At 62.5% G+C, this 23,728-nt stretch overlaps 1 protein-coding gene across 1 annotated transcript in view; it reads left to right on the top strand.

Moving 5' to 3' along the window:
- Positions 1-7,655: 7,655 nt before the first annotated feature.
- RARA (retinoic acid receptor alpha) overlaps positions 7,656-23,728 on the top strand; it is a 35,031-nt gene continuing 18,958 nt past the window's right edge. Inside the window, exons 1-2 of the mRNA XM_028519993.2 lie at positions 7,656-7,848; positions 19,222-19,761. Of these exons, the coding sequence (XP_028375794.1) occupies positions 19,584-19,761 (178 nt within the window). The 5' untranslated portion in view covers positions 7,656-7,848; positions 19,222-19,583. The remainder of the gene's footprint in view (positions 7,849-19,221; positions 19,762-23,728) is intronic.

The following is a 23,728-nucleotide window of genomic DNA, read 5'->3' on the forward strand; positions in this document are numbered from 1 at the left end:
TTGCCTGATAGGACACCGGGCCAAGACCCCATAAGACAATTTCTCATAAAGCTCAGTGCAAACGGCAGTTATGGCCTGGGGAGAGTTCTAGGATGGGATTCTCTCCCCGAATCTAGGTCAGTCTCTCTGCCTTCAGCGTCCTTCCCCCATCCTTGCCCATCTGCGGGGCGGAGGGACCAGGCAGAGTGGCTACCCCGGGGGCTGTAGAACCCCGCTAATGCACATGGTCGCTGTGGCCAGAGAGCCCGTGGTCAGAAGGGACAGATTCTCCACCAGACTTTTCTTCCTCGGGCCCCACACCTTCTCCCCTGAGTCCTGTGTCCACTGTTCTCCTGCCATTCCCGCTCCTCGTCCTTGTCCCTGTCTCTCCCCTGCCCGGTGGCCTCCTTGTCCGGCTCACTGGGCAGGAGACCTAATCGGATTCGACAGCTGAGATATGTGTGGCGGCTGAGAGCAGGCGGGAGGGAAGCCAGTGGGAGGATAGTAGGAGGGCTGCCCCTGGCACTGCCCGGGCCTCCCAGGCACCACCTTGTGCCTGCTGACTCCTGGCTTGGCTTGGCCCCCGTGAAGGGGTACAAGGGGAAGCTCAGGAACAAAGGGGCCGGGGTCTAGAGATTGGGGGCGGAGAAACACTCCTCTTCGGTATTTGGTGGCCTGAACGTCAGTATCTCTGACTCTGACAGGGGAGGGAGGACAGCAGGTGAGAGCCAGGCCAGCCCCTCCCTTCCCCATCCCCGTGACCCCACTTTCTTCTCTCTTCTTGCTCAGAAATGGGTTCACTTTCCCACCCAGCCCCTTGGGCCGGGGTAGCTCCTTATGGGTCACATCCGGGCGCTGCTGGGGGCACCACCGTGCATGCGCCTCACTTCAGGTGGGTGGCGTCCGGCTCCCCGAGGTACCTCGCTCTCAGGGCCCGGCGCCAGGACTCCTGGGTTCCCTGCCTGCCTCGTGGTGCGGGGCTGCCCTGCAGGCTGCAGGGGAGTCGCTGAGCTGGTTTGCTTCCTCCTGTGTGGGAAGGGCCGTCTCCAGGGCGGGGAGGTGTCAGGAATCCCAGGTGGGACGGGGTGCGGGCACTGCAGTCCCTGGCTCACTGTGCCAACTCCTCCCTCCCAGTCTCCGACTTAGCTTGGCGGCTGCTTGGGCCTTTTCTAGCCTCCGGGCTTCCCTCTTCCTATGCAGGTAGCCAAGATCTTCTGCTGCCCTTCTTCGCTTATTTCCCATGGTATCTGGGGGTGGCTGTTGAATCCCCTATACCTGCACCCATACATTTTTGGGGGGGCAGGGGATTAGAATACTCGAGGCTGGGGCACTATTTTGTCTTCCCTCCCGCTCGGCCAGGACGAAGGAAACCGGCACAGACTTCCCCACGCCAATTCCCTCTGCCCTCAAAAGACCAGGCGGCAGAGCCAGACCCTGCCTTCTTGGTGCCCACAATGTGGTTGGCACTGATTTGTCAGAAATTGGGAAGGTTTCCCTGCAGACCGCTTGCCTCCTCTCCTTTCCTCTCGCCGGGGCTGGGACAGCTCTGTGATTGTGGGCACTTGTGGGCAGGCCTCCCCCTAGGGGAGGGGTGTGGGACGCCCCCGAGATGGCCAAGTTGGCGCTGGTCCCGGGCTGGAGTGCTGGACACGGCTCCGAGCTGGGAGTGTGTGGGGGAGAGCAGGACATGGGCCTCTCTGCCCCCCTCGTTTCCTGCTCTTCGGGCAGCTGTGGGCGAGAAAGGCTGCAGGGACTATTTTTAGTTGGTCTGTCCCCTGGCAGGAGGGACGTGCAGAAAAGCACGGGGAAGGCAGAGGGTCTGGCCAAGGTGAGGGGAAGGAGGCAGGCTGAGGCCTAAGGAAGGGCCAGGGGGGCGCCAGATAGAGCGAGGAGGCAGGCTGGGCAGGCGTGGGGCCTTGTGGAGAGGGTCCCCACCCAGGTGCACGGGCTGGGGCGGGCGGAGGAGTCCCGGGACGCCTCAGGGTGTCTGTCTCTGTCCAACAAGGACCAGACTTCGAGAGAGAAGAGGCTTTAGGGGCCATCTAGACAGTCCCCTCACAGAGGGGGAAACTGAGGCCCAGCGAGGAGCTGAGACTTACCCTAGGACACTCAACTGGTCGTTGGCTGCCCGGGCCCCTTGCACTGGTGTTCTGTCGTCACGGCCCCTCACCACACCTGTGTGCGCCTCACCCCCTCGCCGCAGCGGGGAGGCCCCTGGGCCCGGTGCCTGGTCTGTCTCCCTCGCTGCTTGTTTGTTTGTGCAGGGTCTCTGGTGAACCCCAGCTCGGTCTGTTTGTGCGTCTCCACCGTGTGGGGAGAGTCTGCGTCCGGGCTGGAAGGAGGTCAGGGCTGGGGTTTGTTTAGGTGGCCTGTGGCCGCTGGTGTGAACAGGGTGCTGGGCAGGTTCCAACAAGCACACGGGCTGGCGAGCTGTGGGGCTGGGAGACAATTTAGAGAAGGAGCATCCTGTCTGACTCCATTTCAGAGACCCAGAGGGGGGCAGGCAGCTGCCTACGGTGGAGGGATGGGTGGGGGACAGACGGAGGACTGGGATCTGGGGTGTGGGTTTGCAGGCTCTCTGGTCCCCTTTGGGAGCCCCCATCCTCACACGCTTGGGTCTCGGTGGTGGTTGGCTAATCCCATTGGCGAGGGAAGGGAGCAGGCGGAGGAGCAGGGAGGTTATCAGAGGCTCGGACTCCTGGGTAGAAGCGAGAACTCCCCGGAGGCCCAGAGGCAGCGCAGCTGGTTGAGGGGCTGGGGGCAGAAAGGACGGCGGAGAGTTACGGTTCCTTGGGATTCAGTCACCTGCCTCAACCCCATTCCCGGGGCCACCGTGCGGCACAGCCGCAGGAGGGGCCATTCCGCAGGCTGATGCCAGTGGCGCCCCCTGGAGTTGTTCGGGGCTCTGCCCGTGTAGCCAAATTTGGCACTTGGGCCCCCACCACTTTTCTTCGAATTAGCTTCGGATCCAGCTGGCAGGAAGTGTTCCGGATGGACCTTAATCCGACACCCATTCCACCGCCCCGCCTCTGTCTCTGCCCCGCGACGTCTCCTATTCCTCAGCGGCCCACCCCCTGCTCCCCCCAAGCTCCGTGGGCCACGAATGGTGGCACAGGAGCCCCTCCCCCTCTTTCCACACTGTTTCTGTCTCTGGGGGGCTGATGTATCACGCCCCCCCCCCCCCCCATCAGGCCTGCCGCAGTGTGTGAGAAATCAATAGTGCAAATGGATTGGATTGAAGTCAGTCGTTCAGCCTGTCGACGCCCCTCGGGCCCTATCTACTCTCCTGGGACGTCTTCCGGCTCCGCAGACGCGGAGAGATACACACCTCGTGGTGGCTGCCGCCAGCGCACCGTGCAGGGGAATGAATGATTCTCCCAGTCCGTCCCTGCCTCCGTCCTGATCTCTTTCTCTCCTACACGGAGAGAAAGGGGCTGGTCTTAGCGTGACAAATACTCCTGAACGTTTCTTTTCGGGCTTGGGTGGAGTGAGGGTGGAGGGGCTTCGAGGCAGTGGGCCGCGGGCCAGAGGCGGGAGGGGAGCAGGTGGGTGAGGAGGCCCGTGCCCAGAGCGGAGGACTAGCTGGGGAAGGGATTGGGTGACAGCCCACCCCGTCAGCCTCTGGTAACTCAATCCCTGCACCCCACCCTCCCGATTCCCCTCCTGCTCAACAACTTCAGCAGCTGCTGGCAGAAGCCCGTATGAGTGCGTGTGTGTGTGTGTGTGTGTGTGTGTATGAAGGGGGCTGGGGGGCGGGGAGAGGGGCTGTGGGGGCAGGAGGTGCTGCCAGGGCATGTTAAAGGAGACTCATGGCTCGGGTACAACTTGGGCGGCAGGAGGCGGTAGGGCTGGTGGGAGAGTGGGTGGTGATGATGGGCAGGGGCAGGCTGTTGAGGGGGGCGCTCGGGGCAGCCCAGGGGTCTCACAAAACTTGCCTGCACTGGAGCAGGGCCCGGTGTGGTAGGGGTGGGCACGGTGAAGGGCAGGGGTGCCCACAGCCGTGACTCGCCCCGGGATGCCTGTTCTTCACCAGGGGGCGCATGTAACCATGAAGGACACAGCCTGTCCCTGTCCTCAGTCCCCGGGCTGTGCCTGCTGGGCATCACAGTCTGGGTGACTAAGTCACTTCTGTCCTGGGGCTGGCAAAGTGCCAGGCTGAGCTCTTCTCGGTAGGTGAGTCACTGCCCTGGCATCTCCCCCGGATGCAGCTGAGTCACCCGGCTGTGCCTGCTGGGCAGGTGGGCACCGTGCTTGGGGTGGGGCTGGGGGGGCCCCGTGCGTCGGCTCGGTGCCTTCTCTGATCTTTCCCTGGCGTGCCCTGGCCCCCGACATAGACCTGCAGAGCCGGGCAAGGACGGCGTTTCTCCCATGCGCTCTGTCGTGGGGGTGAAGGAAGAGGTGGCAGGGTGCTGCATGGAAACAACTTTGATTTGGAGTAAAGGGGGGGGCGAGTTAAGGAGATGACAATGGGTTTGAATCGTAGCTCTGCCACTACAAATGACCTTGGGCAAGACAATTTCTTTTTGAGCCTCAGATTCCTCATCTGCACAATGGAGCCAGGAGTCCTACCCCAGAACACCCTTCTGGACTGGAGAATCAAATGGGGTGGGGCCACGAGGGTGCTCCAGGGAGGATCTCCTTTGGGGAGGAGCCGGGAGGCTGGGGACGGGAAGAGGCGTCAACTGAAGCGGGTTGCAGTTCCAGCAGACATGGCCCACCCCACCTGCATCCAGGTGGTCTTGGCAGACCCTGTTCAGATGGCCAACGGTGCCGTTCTCTGGGAGCTCCCCAGAGGCTGGGAGGCTGGGAGGCCGTGTTTTGCTAGGAGTGTGGGCCCTCCTGGGGTGTCTGAGTTATTTTGTATCTCCTTTGACTGCTTTGACTGCTGTGGGTTGACTCTGGCCTTGCACCAGTCAGGGCTCTCGGGTTTCGGAGGAGGATCCCTGTCTTGGGAAACGAGTGGCTCAGGCTTCTCCTGCAGCCCTTCTGTGTGCTGGGGAGGAAGGGTGGGCCCCCACGAGTGTCTTTCCTAAAGAGTGAGGAACCCCTAGGCCCGTGGCACGGGCCCCCCCCCCCCCCACCGCCATCGTCTCCGTCTCCCTTCCTGAGTTAAGGTCCCTGGAGGATGGCGGGTAGGAGCCCGGCTGTGGCCCCAGCACGGCTGGGATGCAGCTGCTGCTGCAGATTGGACTCCTGGCCTCCCACCTGGGACCTCTCCTGCCTCCCACAGTCAAGTCTGGGGAGGGCTAAGTATTAGAGAAGCAGTCCTGGGTACCTGGGCAGGAGGGAGTGCACTGAAGGTGTGCAGGCCGTGTGCGTGTTCACATGGATGCCAGTCTTACGTGCACGTGTGCCTGACTCCCTGTGGCGAGCAGGTTTGTGGGTGCATGCATTTCTTCCTTCATCTGCACACGGGTGTGCTGCTGCGTCTGTGTAGGAGTGTGCCCCACCCTATGCTTCATGTCCTTGTGTGTCCACAGATGCCTGTCTTGCATGTGCTTGTTCTGTGTGCTTATGGATGCGCATGCATGGGTAGCCGTGCATGTGGGGGTGTGCATATGTGTGCTCTGAAAGTGCACACGGGTGTCCTGAGTTTGCATTTGTACACCTGACTCTCAGTGTGCATGAGCGTACCTGATGCCATGTGCCGGCAGGTGTACGTGAAGGCCACCCTCGGCGGAAAGTGGTGTACCTGCGATTATGCACACTTGCATTTTCGTGTTCATGATCCTTCGCCTCTGGCCTCAGCTGGAAGGAAGACTGGTGGAATCTAGGCCAGGGGCAGCTTGTGCGATCTGGGGGTGGTTGACGCTGCGTCCCCTCCCAGGCTGGGCCCTCACCAGGGCGGCGCCCACGGCTGCTTGGCAGAGCTCAGGTTGAAGGCCTTTGGGGGGCTCGGGGGAGAAGGGGTTAAGCGTTGGCGTCCACATCTGGGAGCCATTGGCGCATTCCTGCCGGCTGAGCGCATGTTTGCGGATGGATCTGGACAGGACAGGGCGGGAGGGGCTGGGCAGGCGGTTCACACCGGCGGACGGAAATCCAGACAGGAGCGGGAGACAGCCGGGCCCAGCGGGCGGGAAGGGGCCTGGGGAAGCGCTGCCAGGCGCTGTCCGGGCACCTTTCCCCTGTGCCAGACCTCAGGGGAGAGCATCCTGCAGACCCGGCTTGTCTTACCTTTCCAAGGCTGGGGGCCAAAGCTGGAGAGAGACAATCAGATACCTCAAGTCTAGACCTGGCTGTGTAACCAAAGCGACAGTGGACAAAACCTCATGTTCGCTCCTGGCCTTCGGGTTCCTCCGTCTGTAAAGGAGGGGGGGCCGTGGGACCGGTGGGTTTGGGAGCTCTGCCAGTTGGGCCAGTCCTCCGGGCTGGAGGCTTGGGAGTGTGGCACTTCCCCTTCCAGTGGGAAGTTCTGTGGGGGCACTTGTGGCCACTTCTCTAACTGGGAAGGAGGAGTGTTCCCTAGTGATTCCGCTTCCACCCTGCCCCCCCCCCCCCCCAGCTCCCCGACTGCTAGAGGTGGGGACATGACCCTCTCAAACTGGAGCCTCAAGCTGGGAGCGGGTATGCAGCTGTGTTGGGGACTGGGGTCTTGCAGATGGAGAGGGATTCAGATCCTGCCCCACTGGAACAAGAATGCAAGCGTTGCCCTAGTGGGTGTGGCTCTGTTGGTTGGAGTGCCATCCGGAAGCGTGGCGTGTTCGATTCCCAGGTTGTGGATTCGGGGCAACCAATCGATGTTTCTTCTTTCTCTCTGTCCCTTCCTCTTTCTCTCTAAAAAAAAAAAAAATTAAAAAATTAAAAAACAACAATGAAAGAAAATGTCCTCGCTAAGGATTAAAAAGAAAGAGAGAGAACACGTAAGCTTCATTGGCTCCTCCAGCCTGGGCCAGGAGAGAGAAGCTGGAGTCCGAGAGAGTTCTCTAGAATGGAGGGGTGCTCCTTAGCGCCCCCTACTTAGCTCTTGGAAGATCGAAGAGCCGCTGCTCTTTTTGGGGAAGGCTACAGGGTGGGGGGCTGCTGAGGGCTTGAGGAGAGCCAGAGTTTCTCCAACCTACGACCCACTCGAACTGGAGCAGTTTTGGGGGGGAAGATGAGAGAGAGAGGAGTGTACTTGAGGGACGTCTACCTACTTTGGCTCTCCTTTTTTTGCAGATGAGAAAATTAAGATTCAAAGAGAGGAACCAACTTGCTTAAGGTCACACAGCTCTCAGCTCCAAATGGTCCCTGGAAGAGAATTGTAATTATGGGAGTCAGGGGCTTGACAGCTGGGGCTGGAGACACTGTTCACTTCCACATCACATTGCATCTTCCCAGGTTTAAGTGTGTGTGTGTGTGTGTGTGTGTGTGGTGCTAGGGGGGAAGGGAGTGTGATACCACACACTGCAGTCCTTTCTCCACCTAGCCCTTTCCCCAGCCTTCCTGCGGAACTTCAGCTCGTCGCTCTGAAGCTCTCCTTTTGGGGCAGAGGGAGGGATTCTCACAGATTCCCACGGTCCAGCCTCCTGCTAGGCGCGGCTCCTTTAAGGCTCTCCCAGCCCCAGGTCTACTGAGGAGAGCGGGGTGGAGTGTGATGCTGTGGGTCGGCCCCTGGCTGGTGATTGGTTGGTGGGCGGGCAGGGGCGGTCCTTAGGGAGAGGGCCTCCCTCGGCTCGGTACCCTCCGCCCCCCAAGTCGGGCTCAGGGTAAAGTTTCAGCCTCCGCACGTGACTCGCCATGGCCGCTGCCTTCGACCCGCGCAGCTAAGCCGCGGCGGTCCCTCGGACGGCTTCTCTCCCGGGATCTCTCACCCCTGACGCCGAGTAATACCAAGGCAAAGGGTCAGGACCAACGCGGTGCCAGGAAGGATTGCGTCCCCCGCGCTGCGAGGTAACTTCTACCCCCGGGATTTTGGAAGAGCCCCGGGCTCTCACAGGCATCGGGGCCCCTTGCTCTGCTCCTGATAGGAGCTCCCGGTGCGGACTCGGTGCCGGGCGGGTTCCCAGGGAAACCCGGGGTTTCCTGGGCTTCCCAACCCGCCGCCGCCGCTGCCGTGCCCAGGGTGGGGGAGCCCCGTCTGTGCGCCTGTCTTCGCCAGTGTCATCGCGCGCACAGCCGGGAGGCGTCTGGGGCAGTCTGCCGCGCGCCGGAGCTGTGGCAGAACCACTGCTGGGAACTCTTGCTCTCTCACTCTTTTCTCTTCAGAAACAAGCAAAACAAAAAGACTTTCAAACCTGTTTGGGGAGAGATCGGATGCCCAACGGACTAGCCCCCTCCTTCTCTCCCTCCTGTTATCTGAGCCGCCCTGTGGTTTGGGGAGAATCAGCCCCGGGGGCCCACCCCCACCAGAGGCAGCCGGCTTGGGGGGCGGGGCCCCGCTCAGCTGGTGTCCCCCGTGGAGTGAGGGGAGCAGTCAGAATTGGGTGCGGGAACCAGGGCAGTCGGGAGAGGGTTGTCTCCGGGTCTGGTGCTACCGTGGGGTTGTAGAAGCTCTTTGGGTGAGAGGAGGATGTAATAGATTGGTCGGCTTTGCTCTGCTGAGGGTGTCTGGGACCTGGTGCCACCCACGAGGCGGGGAAGCTGCTAGCCAGATGTGTTTGCGGGAGGGGGCACTGGAACATCAGCTTGGCTATGCCCCCTCTTCTCTCTAGGCACTGCCCTATAGTCTGGCTGCTCGGTGGGAAGGGGGACTGGGCCGCCCGAGTGCTAGGTTGGGGCTGTGCGCCGCCTCATATGGAAATCAGACTGAAAAACAGCCCCCACCCCAGCCTGGGAGACGTTTACCAACTACTCTGTCTGGGAGAGGATGCCCACCTGATGTGGGCTCCCTGTCCTGTAACTAGATTGCCTCCTGCCTGCCTGCTGTCCGCACATGTGTGTATATGAACGGTCTCCGAAGGATCCGTCCCTGAGAACACTTCCCCATTGACCCCTGCTGCAGACCCCCCGCTTCTGCACACCTCTCACTTGTACTGCTGACCACCGTCCTCCACCCTCAGTTTCCTGGTTGGGAGTTTCAGGGATGTCTCTCGTCTGATTCCCTGGCTTCAGTGGCCAGAGGGCAGGGCTGTTCTGAGGAAGTGGTTCAGTAAGAACACCAGGTCTGGCTGGGAGACTGGGGCTCCAGCTTTCAACTGGGGCTCATCCTCCAGGGCCTTGTGCTCGATGGGGAGGCTGGGCCGGGGAAGCCCCAGGTTGGAGTGGGGATGACTTGGAGCCTTGGGGCTTCCCCTGAGGGGGGCAGTGGAGATGAGTCTGGGGGAGGGAACCAGAGAAAGAGGACTTGGAGATGGAGGAAGAAGGCGGGGGCGGCCGTGGAGTCAGGGAGTTCGTGGCTGTGAAAGATGTTGGTGTGCTAGGAGGGGCTGAGACATCAGTTCTGCCCGGGAATCTGTGTTGGCCGTGTGGGTCCTGAGATAGATGGGTCACTGAGGTCAGACTTGCGTAGGCCCTTGGGACCTGAGGATCTCGGATTTGGAGGGTCTCGGATTTGGAGGGATGCTGAGGGTGCGAAGGAGCACGCATCAGGCGGTCGCTGCAGAGTGTGCCCCCCCCCCCCCCCACCAGACTGTGGAAGGCCGTGCAGAGGCCTGGGCAGCTCTCGGCAGACCCTGGGCTTGGAGTGGCGTAATTCTGGCCGTCTCCTCTGCCCTTCAGTGTCATCCTCAATGCCCCTGCTACTCCTCTGGGTCACCTCTGCGGTCCCCCTCCCACTCCCAATCATGTGGCAGTCTGGCAGGAAGCTAGCTGTGGGCACACCATCCTGATCACCCCCATGCATTCCCCGCTGGGCACAGTCACCCACATGTGCCATGACGTGGTTCCTGCCACCCCGTCTAGTGTGGGGGAGAGGACATTATCTGAGTGGCCCTTCAGGTCTGTGTTCTGGGGGCATTGACCCACACCCCAGTTAGTTTCCCTTCCCCCGAATCATTCGGTCTTGGAAGTCAGCTGTGCCCTCTGGGACCTTCCCCCTGCCCACCAGGCCGCTGCTTGTTCAGACTCGAGGGTCTTAGGTGGGCTGCTTCTCAGAACTGTGTGACTTGAGGGTGGGACCTGTCCCAAAACACGAGCCTCGGTGCCCAGCTCCCTGTCCTCTGAGTGGCAGAGGCGGGGCAGGACCTAGGCTGGGCTGGAGGGGTAGGTGTGTTTGGGCGTCTGTTTGTGAGTGCTCTGAGGTCTGGGGTGAGGGGCATCTGGGAGAGGTAATTGTATCCCTGTGACGAATAAACGGGGTCATCCCCACTAGCCCAGCACCCACACCCCTTTCTGGTGGTAGTGGTTTTGGGAGTGTGGGAAGCTGGCAGGGGCCCTGGCAAGATGGCCAGAGCTGGCCTGACTTACTGGGTTTGGGGAAGGGAGTGTGGCGGCGATGCCCCGGCTCCCGGGGCTTTGGCTGCACATCCTCTCCGCTGCCTGCTGTCTTTCCTCCCTGCGTTTCCCTCTCCACCCTCTGGCTGCTGTCTGGAGCCCACACGGTTTGTGGGAGGGGGGGTGAGGGCGAGTGCCTGCATCTCCGTGTGTGTCCAGGGAGTGTTCTGGGGACTGGCAGAATTGGCTGAGGGTGTCTGGGTGTCCCCGCAGGGTGGGCGGTGTGCAGGGACCGGGCCCAGAGTGTGAGAATGTGTCAGGGTTGGTGCGTCTGTCCCCAGTCTGGCTCGGGTGTGGGTGTCTCTTGCTCCGTCTGGATCTTGCCTCCCGCTCCAGTCCCCGCCCCCCCCCTTCCCCAGCTGGGACCGCCTGCTTGCTCTCCCTCTCTCTCCGCAACTGGAGCCTCCCTTGCTTGTTCCTGGAATTTGGAGAGGAGGAGGAGGAAGAGGCAGGCAGACAGACCTCCCACACTCTAGCCCGCCCGCCTGGCATCATGGGGAAATGAAATAGGCGCTATGGAACTGAGGTTTCCTTGGCTTCCCCAGACCCTCCAGCACACACCACAGAGTGTGGGGGGCGGGTCTGAGAGAAGGGGCATGGGCCCCCCACCCGCCGCCGCCTGGCAGCGACGCCTCTTTCTTCCACCCTGCATCCTGGCTGCCAGGGCCCCTGCTGGGACCTCCAGGCACTACTGTCAGCCTGGAGGGGGGCGGCGGCGGAGGGGGGGGATTAGACTGCTGCCAGCCTGGCCAGCACCTGTTGCCAACCCCCAGCCCTGTAACTGGAGCCGGCCTGGGAGGGGGCTGCAAAATGACAGGTGGAATTTCTGCAACCAGGCACCCCCCACCCTAACCCACTGGATAGGCCTTTCCCTTCCCAGAACGAGGAAAGCCTGCCCCCTCCCAAGTGTCAGCCTGATCTCACGGGTGATGTCCCTGTCCTCTGTGGGGCAGGGCCTGGGAGATGGGGAAAGGGGATGAGTTTGCTGCTATTTGCCCAGTGACCCCCACCGGCTGCAGAGCCAGGCTGCCCTTACTCAAGTTTTCTGAGCTCTGCTGCTCTGGCAGGGCTGGGGGCATGGGGTGTGTGGATGGGGGTGGTTGTGTGTTAATATTTTAATTGCATAAAAACTGGGAGCTCAGCTCGGGGCCAGTGGGGAGTCTGGGTCTGGCTGGCCTCCCAGTTTGGGCTAAATATAGTCTGGGACATCTGCAGAGAAGGGGAGGGGAGTAGAGGGCGGTTCCATTCCCCCCACCTCTGGCCAAGGTGCCCTCTCTGGGCGGGCACCTTGGAGCAGGGAGGGGCATTCCTCAGCACAAAAGGCAGGGGAGAGGTGGGTGGGGGCGGGGCACCGCGGAGACCTCACTGGCTTGGAGGCCGGCAGAAGCCTGGGATGAACCCGGAGGCTGAGGACAGCGCCGGAGTGGGGCGCGGAGAGCTGGGTCCAGTGGCTCTGCTCTGCTCTCCTCGGAGCTGCCTGAGGTCAGGCAGCCTCTCTGTGTCACTGCGCCCCGCTGTGTGTCATCGTGACCCTCTCGCTGTGTGCCTGTGTGTACATACCTGCCCTGGAGTGGCTCCCTCCCAGTCCCTCCCCCCGAACCTCTGTCCCCTGGGTCCTACCGCAGGTCCCAGCCCTCCTGCCTTCTGTCCCTTGCCCCACAGTGAAACCTTCAACCCAGGAATCGAGACTCGAGAAGGGGAAGCTGCGGTGGGGAGTTCTCTGATCTCCAGTCACGGCAGGAAGTGGAGGGGAGGGGGGCCAAGGCGGGGGACCGTGAGTGGCAGGCGTGGAGGGAGGGCCCGTCGGTCCTGCGACCAGCCTGGCACACTGGGGTGGGGGGGGTGGCCGGCCTCTTAGCCACCCCTCTTCCCTCCAGCTCCAACTGGGGGAAGCTCAGAGGACAGCTGATTTCCCTGGGGCTGCTAACAACCTTCACCCTCCCCACACTGAAAAAAAAGTCTTCCTGTCATGTGACTGTCACTTCCTGTCCCACTGTGGTTCCCGGGATGTTTGTTGTTGGTTGCCATGGAGATGGCCACTGTAGGCATTACCCTGGTTCTTGTGGGGAGGAAGGTGCCCCTCCCCCTAGGCCCACAGTTGGGGGGGCTTGGGGGGACCTGCCTAGGGGGCTGTTTCAGGCTGAGTGTGTGTGGTCTCTGATGCCCCAGATTCCCCAGCCCCCCCCAGGCTTCTGTCTGTGGGAAGGAGTGACGGCTACCTAGTCAGACGAGTGTTGGGGCGGCCGGGACCACATCTGGGTGTGCGTGGCCCTGGCCGACCCTGTGAGTGTGACCGTGTGGACCCTGTCCCCTCCAGCCTGGGCCCGGCCGCCTTGTCAAGATGCCAGTTCATGTCTCTCTTTGCTTTTGGAGCTTTCTCCCATCCTGTGTTCTCATGGAAATGACCTTTCCCAGGGCGTTTCTGTGGCCTCTTGGGGTCCAAGCTGCAGTGGGGTGGGGCCGTGGGCAGGATTCCTGGCTGTGTGTGCTTGGGGGGGTGGGGGGAGGTGGCGCCCCCCCTCACACAGAGCCTGCACCAGCTTCTCCTGACCCCACAGGCCCTGACATTAAGGGGCAAGCCATAGGACTTGGTGACTCATGCACCCCACCCCTCCTGGGTTTCTCTGTTCGCTGGGGATGGAGAGGGGAAGAGATTCCCCCAAGTTCTAGCCCCAACTGAGTCGCCGGGTGTGGAGTAGGAAGCTCCCGGGGGGTCAGTGGAAGGGGGTGCGGGGCGGGGCAGACTCTCTGAGTCAGGCCTGGTCTGGGGCCTGAGCCAAAAGGATATCCTGAGGCAGGAGTGGGGGGGCGTTCCCGGCTTCCCTGCAGCCTGGGTCCCCAGGGAGGGGTGCCGGCTGGGGGGGCTGGTACCACTGAGTCCCGCTGGCAGCCTGCCTGCGCTGGGATTCGGACTCTGGGCAGTCTCTGGGTGGGGCAGAGTGGAGGGGATGGGGGATTGCTGTAGCTACACCCAGACACACACACACACACACACACACACATGCACACACACGTGCTACCTGTGCACTTTGTCCGTCCAGCACCCCCTGTATGAGTGAGTGGGTTGTGCTGCCTACCCTGTGGAGGTTTGGAGGCCCTGGTGAGTGGGCAGCTGCCAAGGTGAGGGTGGGGAAAGCCCCATGCCAGCTTGGGTACGGGGCCGGTGGTTTCCAAGCTGGGGGGTCCCCTTCTGTCTGTGCCCCTTTGGTCCCCCTGCCCGGACAAAGCTGCCTTTGTTTGGTCCACGCTCGTGTGGTCTGGCTGCGGCCTAGGCTGGCTCATCTCTTCCTCTTCCTGTTTCTGCCTTCCCCAGGGCAGCGCCCGCTCCTCGAGGCCTGGGCTGCCCCTTGCCCTTTCACCTACTCTCTGCTCGGAGAGTGGCAGACTGCGGCTCGGGTTCCAGGGGCAGGCGCCAGCCCCTTGGGCTTTGGGGGCCCTGAGCGCAGCTCCCACGGGGCTCTGGTCCCTGGAGGTGCAGGACTGGGGGGCCCTGCCCTGCCCTGCCCATCAGAGACCCCCTTTTCCTGCTCCCAGAACTTGGCCTCTTCTGGGCTTTGGGCTGGTCCAGCGGCCCCTTCTGCCTGGTACGCAGTCACCGCCCAGACTGCGGCTGGCGGAGGCCAGGTAGCCTGGGCGGCGGGCTCAGAGCCTGAGGCTGGGTGGGGCACACGGCGGGGAGACCTCAGACCCACTGTGTTCTTGAACCAGCAGCTGCGTGGTGGAGTGGTGGGGCAGTGGCAGCATCCGGAGGAAGACGCCCGACTGCAGCCCACCCCTGGCCCCACCGAGGGCTTGCTTGGGGCCTGCACGTGCTCAGGGCAGGTGTTCAAACAAGTCCTGGCCCCAGCGAGGCAGGCCCGGGGTTCTGAAGGGGCTGGTGGGGCAGGGGTGCCCCACACCTGTCCCAGCCTGGTCTTTGTGATGTTCTCACACCTTCTTGGGTTGGTCTTCCTGCAGGCTAGACCCTGGCGAGCAGAAGGTAAACAGAGCATCCGAGTTCGGACTCATGGAGGGGGGGCATGCGGGGGAGACGGGTAAGAGCCTTAGCCAGGGGACCCCTGGAAAAAAAGGAGTAGTGGTTACCTCTGCTCCCCAAGCCCTGCCTGCAGACTGAGGAGTCTGAGGGAAGGGAGAGGTTGTGGCTGTGTGTGTGTGTGTGTTCCTGGAAAGTTTATAAATAGTTCCAGCCCTCTGTTCTGGTTTGAAATGTGCCCCGCCCCACCCAGCGCCTGGCAGGGCAGGGGGTCCGAAGGGGCCAGGTGTTTGTCTCTGCCAGGGCTGGAGTTCCCACCCACACCCCCCACGAGTTGAGTTTGAGCTTTGGGTATCATTTGCATATGATTCATTGACTGTCTAGAATTGTTAGGAAACCCCCTGCCCCCCTTCTTTTAAGCGCCCCAATCCTGATTTCCTCCTCTCAGTCTCTCTGGGACTGCCTGATTTCTGCTCAGGGAGGACCATTGTTTCGGGGGAACCTGCAGAGTGGAGAGGAGAGAATGAAGGACCGGGGCGGGGTGGGGGGGGGGTCTCGCTGGGAGAGCTGGGTTTGCAGACCCCTGGCGTCTCCCCCGCTGACGATGGGGGAGGAAATGGTCAATTTCTCTTCCGCTCCTCCTCTCCCCAAATCCAGAGGTTTCCCTTTTTTGGTTTGTGAAATGAAAGAAGGGAGTTTGGGAGAAGGCTGTGGTCAGGCCTCCACCCACGCCCTGAGTGTCCCTCTCCCCACATCCCTCACCTCAGTCTGGGGGAGGCAGACCCCGGAGAACGGGCGCTTCTGCCGCCCTGCGCCGTCCACAGATGCTAACCCCGGTTGGGATGAAGGGAGGCGCCGGGTGATGCCGAGAGGTGTGGGGAGGGCGGGACCCCGCCACCCCGCACCGCACCTCCTGTCTGCCAGGCACCCTGCTAGGTGCTTTCCAGGACTTTTATCTCTTCAATCACACAACCGTTGTTGAGGTAGGCAGTCCACAGACGAGTAAACAGATGCTTAGAGAGTTTAAGTGACTTGCCTAAGGTCACCCAGAGTGGCAGAGCTGAGATTTGACCCATCAAACCTCTGCTGCTTTCTCCCATCTCCGGGGCTCAGCCAGCCCCTGCCCCTTCCTCTCGCCGTGTGACTCTGGGAAACACAACGCATGGGTGGTTGGGGACACCGGACCCCAGACTGGGGAGGGGCGCTGGCACCTCGGTGAGGGAGGCCCCCGTGGGCAGGGGTGTGTGGCCGGCGGCCCCCCTCCCGTCTGCTGGGCCGGGTCTGGGCTCCGCGAATGGAGGTGTGGGCCTGTGGTTTTCTCTCCCTCCAGGGAGGGTGCCTGTGGGCAGTGGAGGTGGCGGGCCCAGGGTGGAGGTTGGATGTGGGTAGTTTGTTTTCCCTTTCTCCGGTGCTGGTTTCGATTCTGCGATGGTGTCTCCTCCGCCCCTGGGTGCAGGGGGGGCTGGGGCCCAGGTGTCTCCTGGAGGGTCACGGCGCAGAGGGGCCTTGCGAGGCAGAGCCTGTGCTCTCCAGCCCCGGCCCCGCCACCCACGCCCTCGCCCAGCTCTCTTTTCCTGCCAGTCTGGCCCTTGGCCCGGCTCTGTGATCTTTACCCCCTCCTGCTGCCCAAGCCCCCCCCCCCCCCCCCCCCGCCCCGCGGGGCTGAGGGACTTGGCACAGCAGCTCGCAGGCTTAGCAGGGTCAGGCCGAGCGACCTCCCAGCCTCTCCCTGAGGTGTGTGTCTGTTGGTGGGGAGGGGGGAAGTTTGGTCCAGTGTCAAACTCCTGACGGGCAGAGCTGTGGCATGAAGGCGACTGTAGTCATGTCTCCCGTGGGGGCAACTGACTGAGCCCACCCAACCCCCCAAAGGCTGGGTCTGGATGCCTGGGGCCTGGAGTGAGTGCCTGTCTGGGCCTCCCCTCAGGGACGCGGGCCCCCAGTAGGGACGCGAAGCCTCCAGAGTATTTCTTGAAGGGTGTACCGCTGGGTGCTCATGGTCCCCAGGGAGGGGGCGCAGAGGCCAGCCCGCCTGTGGGAGGGCCAGGGCGGATGCGCCTTGGGAGGCTGTGGGGGCTGCGGCTGTGTCTCTGTGGGGAGCTGCGCCCCGGGGCTGGGCGTGCGAGGGCTGAGCCAGGCTCCCTGTGTGGGGGGGCCCAGGTGTGCAGAGGTGGTGTCTTCGGGTTCCCCCTGCTCCCGTGCAGGCCGCCCGCACAGGCTGGGCGTGCAGGCACGCTCTTGCCTCCCCAGACGGTTCCCATAGACCCGTGTGCATGTTTCTGCGCGTGGCATGTGTGTGTGTGTGTGTGTGTGTGTGAGAGAGAGAGAGAGACAGAGAGAGTGAGAGAGAGAGAGGCTGTCAGTGCTGAGGAGGCTCAGTCAGCCCCCCCTTCCCTTGGCTGAGTTCCGTTGACTGGGGCCCCACAGGGGCGTGGGGGGCCCAGGGCAGCAGTTGGCCCGATGGGTGGGGCCCCTCTCTCTCTGACGTCAGCTCCCTCAGCCTGGGAAGGAGTCGCAGGTGCCTGGGGAGGGAAGGGGGCACCTCATGCGAGGCTGAGGACAGAGGTTGTCCAGTGGTCGTCCTAATTAGTAGCCCTAAAAGTCATGGTCATTGACAAGGTCCTGGGAGAGCTGCCCCCTCCCTAGCAAGTACCCGTCCCTACATCCCCCTCCCTCAGCCAGACGCGGGCTGGCAGACGACGGGCCTCCTCCACGGCACCCTTGGCAGGAACCCCCCCTTCCCCGGCCTGTGTGTGTGCTCTGGACCCCAGCTCTGAACCTGGAGCCTGAGGCTTGGGGCCTGGTGTGGCTGGAGTTTGGGGGGAAGGGGCTGCAAAGGGGGACCGTCCTCATTTTGGGTCTCTGTGGCTCTGTTTTTTTTTTTTCCTTTCCCTTCTTTCCTTGTCCCTTCTTTTTAACAGCTTTATGGAGATGTAATTCACGTACCGTAAAAGTCACCCATCGAAGTGGGCCGTGGGCTGGATTGAGTATATTCAGAGTTGTGCAACACCCCCCTCCCCATCTGTTTCAGAGAATTGCCCTCACTGCAGAAAGAGCCCCCTACCCTCAGCTGTCACTTCCCATTTCCCTCAAACCCACACCCCAGTCCCTGGTATAACCACAATCTGCTTTCTGTCTGTGTGGATCGCCTGTTCTGGGCATTTCATGTAAATTGAATCATACACTGTGTGGTCTTTCGGAACGAGTACAGTGTTCTCAAAGTTTATCCATATTGTAGTTGTAGTGCGTGTAGTACTCGGCCGGTTCCTTTTGACGGCAAAGTAATATTCCGGCGTGTGGCTGATACGGTGTTGTGTTCATGCATCAGCGGGTGGCCGCCTGGGGTCATGTGTTAGCTGCTACGAGAGATGTCGCGCGGGCGCTCGTGTGGACTGATGTTTTCGTCTCTTGTCGGGCAGACCCCTAGCAGTGAAGGTGCTGCCGGGTCCTTACAGAATCACTCCGTGTCACCTTTTGAGGAACTGCTCCACCACTTTCAATGCTGAGGTTCTGACTTTCATTCCCACCAGCCGCGCGTGAGGATCCCAGTCTTTCCACATCCTTGCCAGCACTTGTTAGTATCAGTCTTTTTTGATCGTAGTCATCCGAGTGGACGGGAGGTGGCACTTCACGTGGTTTTGATGGGCAGTGTTCCTGTTTTTTTTATTTTGAAGATTTCATTTTTTTTAGAGATAAGCGAGGGGAGGGAGAAAGAGAGAGGGAGAAACATTGGTGTGCAAGAGAAGCACCAACATCCGTCTGTTGCGTCTCGCACGCCCACCGCTGGGGGCCTGACCCGCACCCCAGGCACGCACCCTGATTGGGGATCAAACCGGCGACCTTTCGGTTCGCAGGCCGGCACTCAGTCCACAGGGTCACGCCAGCCAGGGCCCTGTCTATCTTTTCTTTTGTCTTTTGTGTATATGCTCTGTAGATGCATACATACATGTATTGGTGTGTATCCTTGTATGTGTACCCTTCTACATAGCCTGAATGGGTTTGAAGCAGCCTCTTGTGAACCTGCTTCTTGTTTCTCCCCCTTTGCCGTCTGCCTCGCGGTGGCACGGCGTCTCGGGGTTCGCTGCTGTCTCTCCCCGCCCAGGGAGTTATCTGTGAGTGGCCTCTGGTCCCAGCTGTTCAAACAGGGTGTGGGGCGGTGTACACTCGGTGTGGGGGGGGGGGCTCTGGCCTTTCATCCGCCCCCACCTCTCAGCTCCTCAGGGGATGCTGCCTTCACAGACAGAGTATGTGGGTGACCTCTGAGCTCAGTCCCCCTCACCCCTTCAATGCAGCCCCCGTCCTCCGGCCAAGCCACCGGCCCTCCATGCTGTTAAGCACGGGGAGTGGGGAGTGATGCCCAGGAGTCCTCGGCTCGCGTTTCCCTATTTTCTTGTATGTAAACAGGCCTCCTCCCTTGGCCGGTGGGACAAACCCTTGCGGGGTGCTGGGGCTTGGATTGGGGGGGGGAAGTGGTGTAAGAGGGGCCCCTGGTTTAGGAGTCATTTTTCTGAGAAGTGCCAATGCTTTAGGGAAGCGGCTTTTCCTCTCCCCCCACCAACCCCTCCAGCCCTCATTCTCTGCGTCTTGACCTCAGGTAACCTGCATTGGGGGAAGCAGCGCAGCTGCCTGCCTGTGCCGCGGGGAGCCCGGGGGAGGGGGGGCACTGCAGACCCTTCCCCTCAGGGCTGTGGTGAGAGGCCCTCCGCGGCTCTGAGCTCTGTCCCCGTCTCCCCAGCCTGGCCGCGCGGTCCTGCCACCCCCAGCAGTGTCTGGGCCCTGCTCCCAGGCTGTCTCTGCCATCTAGGCGCGGTGCCAGCTGTCTGCTCAGCCGGGTGCCACGGGAAAATCTCCGGCCGCCCAGGTTGGGGAGCTCCACGGGGAATGCCCGTGTGCCCACTCACCTGTCTCTCCTCTTTCTGCAGCGTCTCGGGACATGACCCCCCCAGCCGCCTACCCAAGGGTCATCTAAGAGAGGCATCCTTTTCCGCGTCCTGAAGGGCAGCTCTGGACCTCCCCAGGAAAGTGCCAGCTCACGGAACCGCTTGACCGAAGGACCGGCTCTTGGGACATCCCCCAGCCCCTGGCCCCAAGCTAAAGTGGGGGCTCCAGGAGGCTGAAATTAACTTGCTAGCCTTGGACCGCCGCTCCAGGACAGAAGGGGGGGTGGGCTGACCACCCAAACCCCCTCTGGGCCCAGGCCCCATGCCCCAAGGAGGGGCGGCCTGAAGCCCGCCGGAGTCTCCTGCCAGACTGTCCGCCTGCCTTCGGACTGTGGCTGCTTGGCATGGCCAGCAACAGCAGCTCCTGCCCGACACCCGGGGGAGGGCACCTCAATGGGTACCCGGTGCCCCCCTACGCCTTCTTCTTCCCCCCTATGCTGGGTGGACTCTCCCCGCCGGGCGCTCTGACCTCTCTCCAGCACCAGCTTCCGGTTAGCGGCTACAGCACGCCCTCCCCAGCCAGTAAGTGGGGTGGCAGGGGGCGCGGTGGGGGCGCTCTGAGGGGCAGCAGGCCTCGGGCGCGTCTGTCTGTTCTGCTGCAGTGGTGCGGTCTCCTCCGGACAAGGGGGCTGCTGTCTGGGGGGCTCGAGGATGAAACGCGGTGGTCCGCAGTTGTGTTTGATGTTGGGGGGCCGCAGAGGGAGAGGTGAGCTGAGGCTGTTCCGCGGCACCCCCTCGAGGCCATTGACAGCCTCACAGACAGCTCCAAGGACTGGGCCCCGGGGGCTGCAGGCGGGTAAACAAACCTCTCAGCGTTTGGTGGGAAAGGCAGCTCTGCTCCGGGCAGCACCCACCTAGTGCCCCGCCCCCCGCCCAGTGCCCCGAGGGAAAGGGCTTGAAGGAGCGGAAAGGGGCAGGCTGCTGGAACCCTCTCCCGCTGCCAGCTCTGCCCCGTGCGGAGGGGGGAGAGGGAGGGACCCCGGAGCAGCCCGGAGGACGGGGCCAATGACCCAGGAGGAGCGCCGGGCCTGGCCTCTGGCTGCGGACACACGCACGCCCTTGGCAGGGCCTGTGTTTTCTCTCGGCCTCCTTTCTCTGCCGCGGGGGTCCCCTGTTAGCTGGATGGGGGTCTCAGTACCCTTCCCTGGCTGGCTGAGCCAGGTAGTGGGAGGTGGCGGCGGCTATGGCCAGCTGGCAGAGTCCAGGCCTTGGGCCTGCCAGGCCGCTTACAGTAACTCTGGCCCCCAGGGCCCAGCTGGGCGCCCGGCCAGGGCTGGGGGGAGGAGGGAGCCGGGGCCTGGCCTGGGGCTGGAGGGGGGTTGGAAGCAGCAGAATAGGCGGTGGACAGGCAGGCTGGCCGGTCAGTTGCTGACCTGGGAAACGTGTCCCACCTCCCCTGGTGGGCAGGGACTGAACACCCTGCCCCGGGTGCCCACCGCCCCTCCCACAGCCGCTGGCAAGCTGCCTGGCATCGCCACCCTGAGCCCTTGGCGGGGCCGGGCCAGTGCCCCCTTCTCGGCGCGGGGGCAGTGCACTCTCCCCAGAGCCAGGGAGTCTCTTTGTCCCCGGGGCAGGCCCTGGCTGGGTGCCTCGCTGCCCGCACTGGCCCAGTGCCCACCGCCACCACTGCTTCCTGGATCGCCTTCCCTGGCCCCGCGGTGGCCCCCTGCCTCCCAGGCCCCGCAGCTGCGGGCGGCGGGAGCTCTGTGTCTGTACTCCCTGAGGCCCCCATCGCGAGCCCCGGAGTGAGGGGCAGTCAGACGCTGCCTCAGTTTCCTCCACGCCCCCCACACCTTTGTCTTCTGTTTCTTCCCTCTCCTGATCTCCTCACAGAGGGTGGGAGGTGGGTGGCAGAGTGACCTGGGAGCCAGGAGCCTGGCTCCGACCTGGCCTTCCAGTCCGTGCCAGGTGGCAGAGAGGCCGGTCTCTGGGTTTGGGGTTGCTGGGGAGCAGGCGCATGTGGCTGGGGGTCTGAGTGGCCGTGTGGGGTCATCGCTGCATCTACTAGGACTGGCCTTCATATCTCCACCCGGGTAGCTGGAGCGCCTGCTTTCTGCCAGGATGGGATTTTCTAGGGAGGGAGGAGCAGGGGGCCATAGCCGGGTGCCTGTGGACAACTTGTCCTTCCCCTGGCGATGGGAACAGCGTCCCCGACATGACACGCTGCTCCCCTGGGGCCTGGGCTCACAGACAGGGGTCAGGGGCCTGGCCCCCAGCCTTGCCCTGTCCCATGCCAGAGCAGCGAGTGCTTTGCCCTCTGCATGTTGCAAGCTTCTTCCTCTTTCTTAGAGGTGGGTGGAGAGGGCTTCCGGGCCCCCTACTTCCCACCCTGGTAACCTTTCCCCCAGGGTGGGGTGCTCCCACTTCAGGCAAGCGGAGGCTTCTCTGGCATTCTCCACCCAGGTTGGGCAATGCCCCTCCCTGCCCCCTCCCTGCGGGAGCCTGTGGGTTTCCCTGCCCCTCCCCCCTTCCTAGTAAACAACAACACCTCTCCCTACCCGGACCCACAGCTTCTGAGCTTCTCCCTCACCTTCCCCTTTTCTGGGACCACGGGCATCTCCCTGCCTCTCGCACGGGGCGGGGGGCGAGCCTGGCTCTCGGCGCTGGGCGTCGAAGCAGGACAAGTGGGAGTCACACGGGTGGGAGATGGAGGCAGCCTTGCCCTCCCCACTCCAGCAGGGCGCTGGGCTCAGGCACCTCCTGGGAGAGGTGGACATGCGGGCCCCTATTCCTGCAGGGGGCAGTGATGGGCTCCCGGCCTCCGCCACCCTTCTGTAGGAAACCTTGCTGCTAAGGCTCCCTCCTCCCCCTCCCCATCCCTCTGCCCGAGTCAGGATGTGGCTGGACCTTGGGTGTCTTGGGTGTACCCTTTAGAGACCCAGTGGCCTGTGGAGTGACATAAATGTTCTCCAGGTGACTGTGTGTGTGTGTGTGTGTGTGTGTGTTGGGGGGTATTTGTTCTGCTTTCGGCTCTCAGGGAGCCAGAGTTGGGAGGTCCCAGAGATGGTACAGGATCCCAGTCCCTCCCCCGCCCCGGGGCTCAGCCCCCTGTGGGGGCTGGTATTTACTGGGGAGGCCTGGATTCTGCGTGCGCGGTGGAGAGGGTCAGGGTTGTGTGTGTTTTAGGGGTGGGGAGGTCAAGGCCGGGTGTGTGTGGGGAAGGGAGGTAATGGTTTGTGTGTATTGGGTGAGTGGATCGGAGATCTGAGTGTGTTTGGGGGGAACCAAATCCAGAGGAGCTGGGGGCAGGGTGTCGCTGGGCTTGAGTGCTGGAGCGGGTGGTGACTTAGAGCGCCAAGTGTTGAAGGGGGCGTGGCCTGTGGATTATGTTGTGTGTTTGGGGGAGGGAAAGGTCTTTAATTCTTATCAGCTAGGCCCGAGGGGAACCTAACCCGCCTTTTTCTCGCTGCTCACCCCCGGCATTCCCAGGGAGGGAGGCCGTGCCGGCAGCTTGGTTTGCGTTCAGGCTCCGTCCTGCACTACTCTGGGGGCCGCTCTGTGGGCGGGTTCCTGGGCTGTGAGGCGGGACCGGAGCCCCTCGGAGGGCTGAGGCGAGGCCAGAGCATCTACGCCAGGTCATCCCGTCAAGCCCTCAGCTGCACGCTGTGCTGGGCGTCACTGCCGTCCCATTGCTGGGGCGCCGCTCTCGTGACCGTGGAAAGGGACCCGGGCCTTTCCGGGTGGGAGTTGGAGAGAACCGGGTGCCAGCATCTGTGGAGCACCCAGTGTGTGGGGGGACTTAAAGCTCTGGTTTACCAATCTCGGGCCCCGCGGTCCTGGGAGGGCGACGCCATCCGCGTGTACCCGGGAGGAAACGGCTCCAGTGGAGTTCGTGCCTGGGTTCAGGGGCCTGGAAGGCCCGGCCGTTTCAACATTCAGATTGGCGTTTGCAGGAGGGTATTTGGGGGGCACTACTGGTGCGGGGAGACCTACAGGGGGAGCAGTGCCAACGTTGAAACCCCTTCCGCCGTGGCTGAGGCCTGGCTTCTGCCTTAGAACTCCCACCTTTCCCCAATAGGGGGCGCAGGAAGCCCAGCCGGAGCCTCGCCTCCTCTGCTCTGTTTTGCATCCTGACGGCTGGAGGGAGAGAGCGATCTCCATCCTGTCCTGGAAGTTGCGGATGCAATCTGTTCACACCCATCCTCACCCCCGAACCTGCCCGCTGCAGCCCCGGGCGTTTGCAGAGCTCAGCAGGCGACCCTCCCCCACTTCCAGACAGACACTGTAGGAACAGCGTGTGAAGGCCTCGGTTCATGTTATTTTGTTTCCATTTGTGGGCTGGGGGCAGAGAAGCTGGAAGCACTCAGCAGGGGATCAGGGAACGGGAACCCCAAGACTGGCCTTTCCTTTCTGTCCTCACACTCACTGTGTGCCACGAGACTGGGGAATGGCCCTAGGACCTGGGACCTTGGGGAGACGTGGTGGGGGTGGGGGGTGTACCCTAACCCTAACCCTTCTCCTTTTCTCTACCACTCCCTCCCTCCTACTT

This window comes from Phyllostomus discolor, chromosome 8 (assembly GCF_004126475.2).
Source record: "Phyllostomus discolor isolate MPI-MPIP mPhyDis1 chromosome 8, mPhyDis1.pri.v3, whole genome shotgun sequence".
NCBI lineage: Eukaryota > Metazoa > Chordata > Mammalia > Chiroptera > Phyllostomidae > Phyllostomus > Phyllostomus discolor.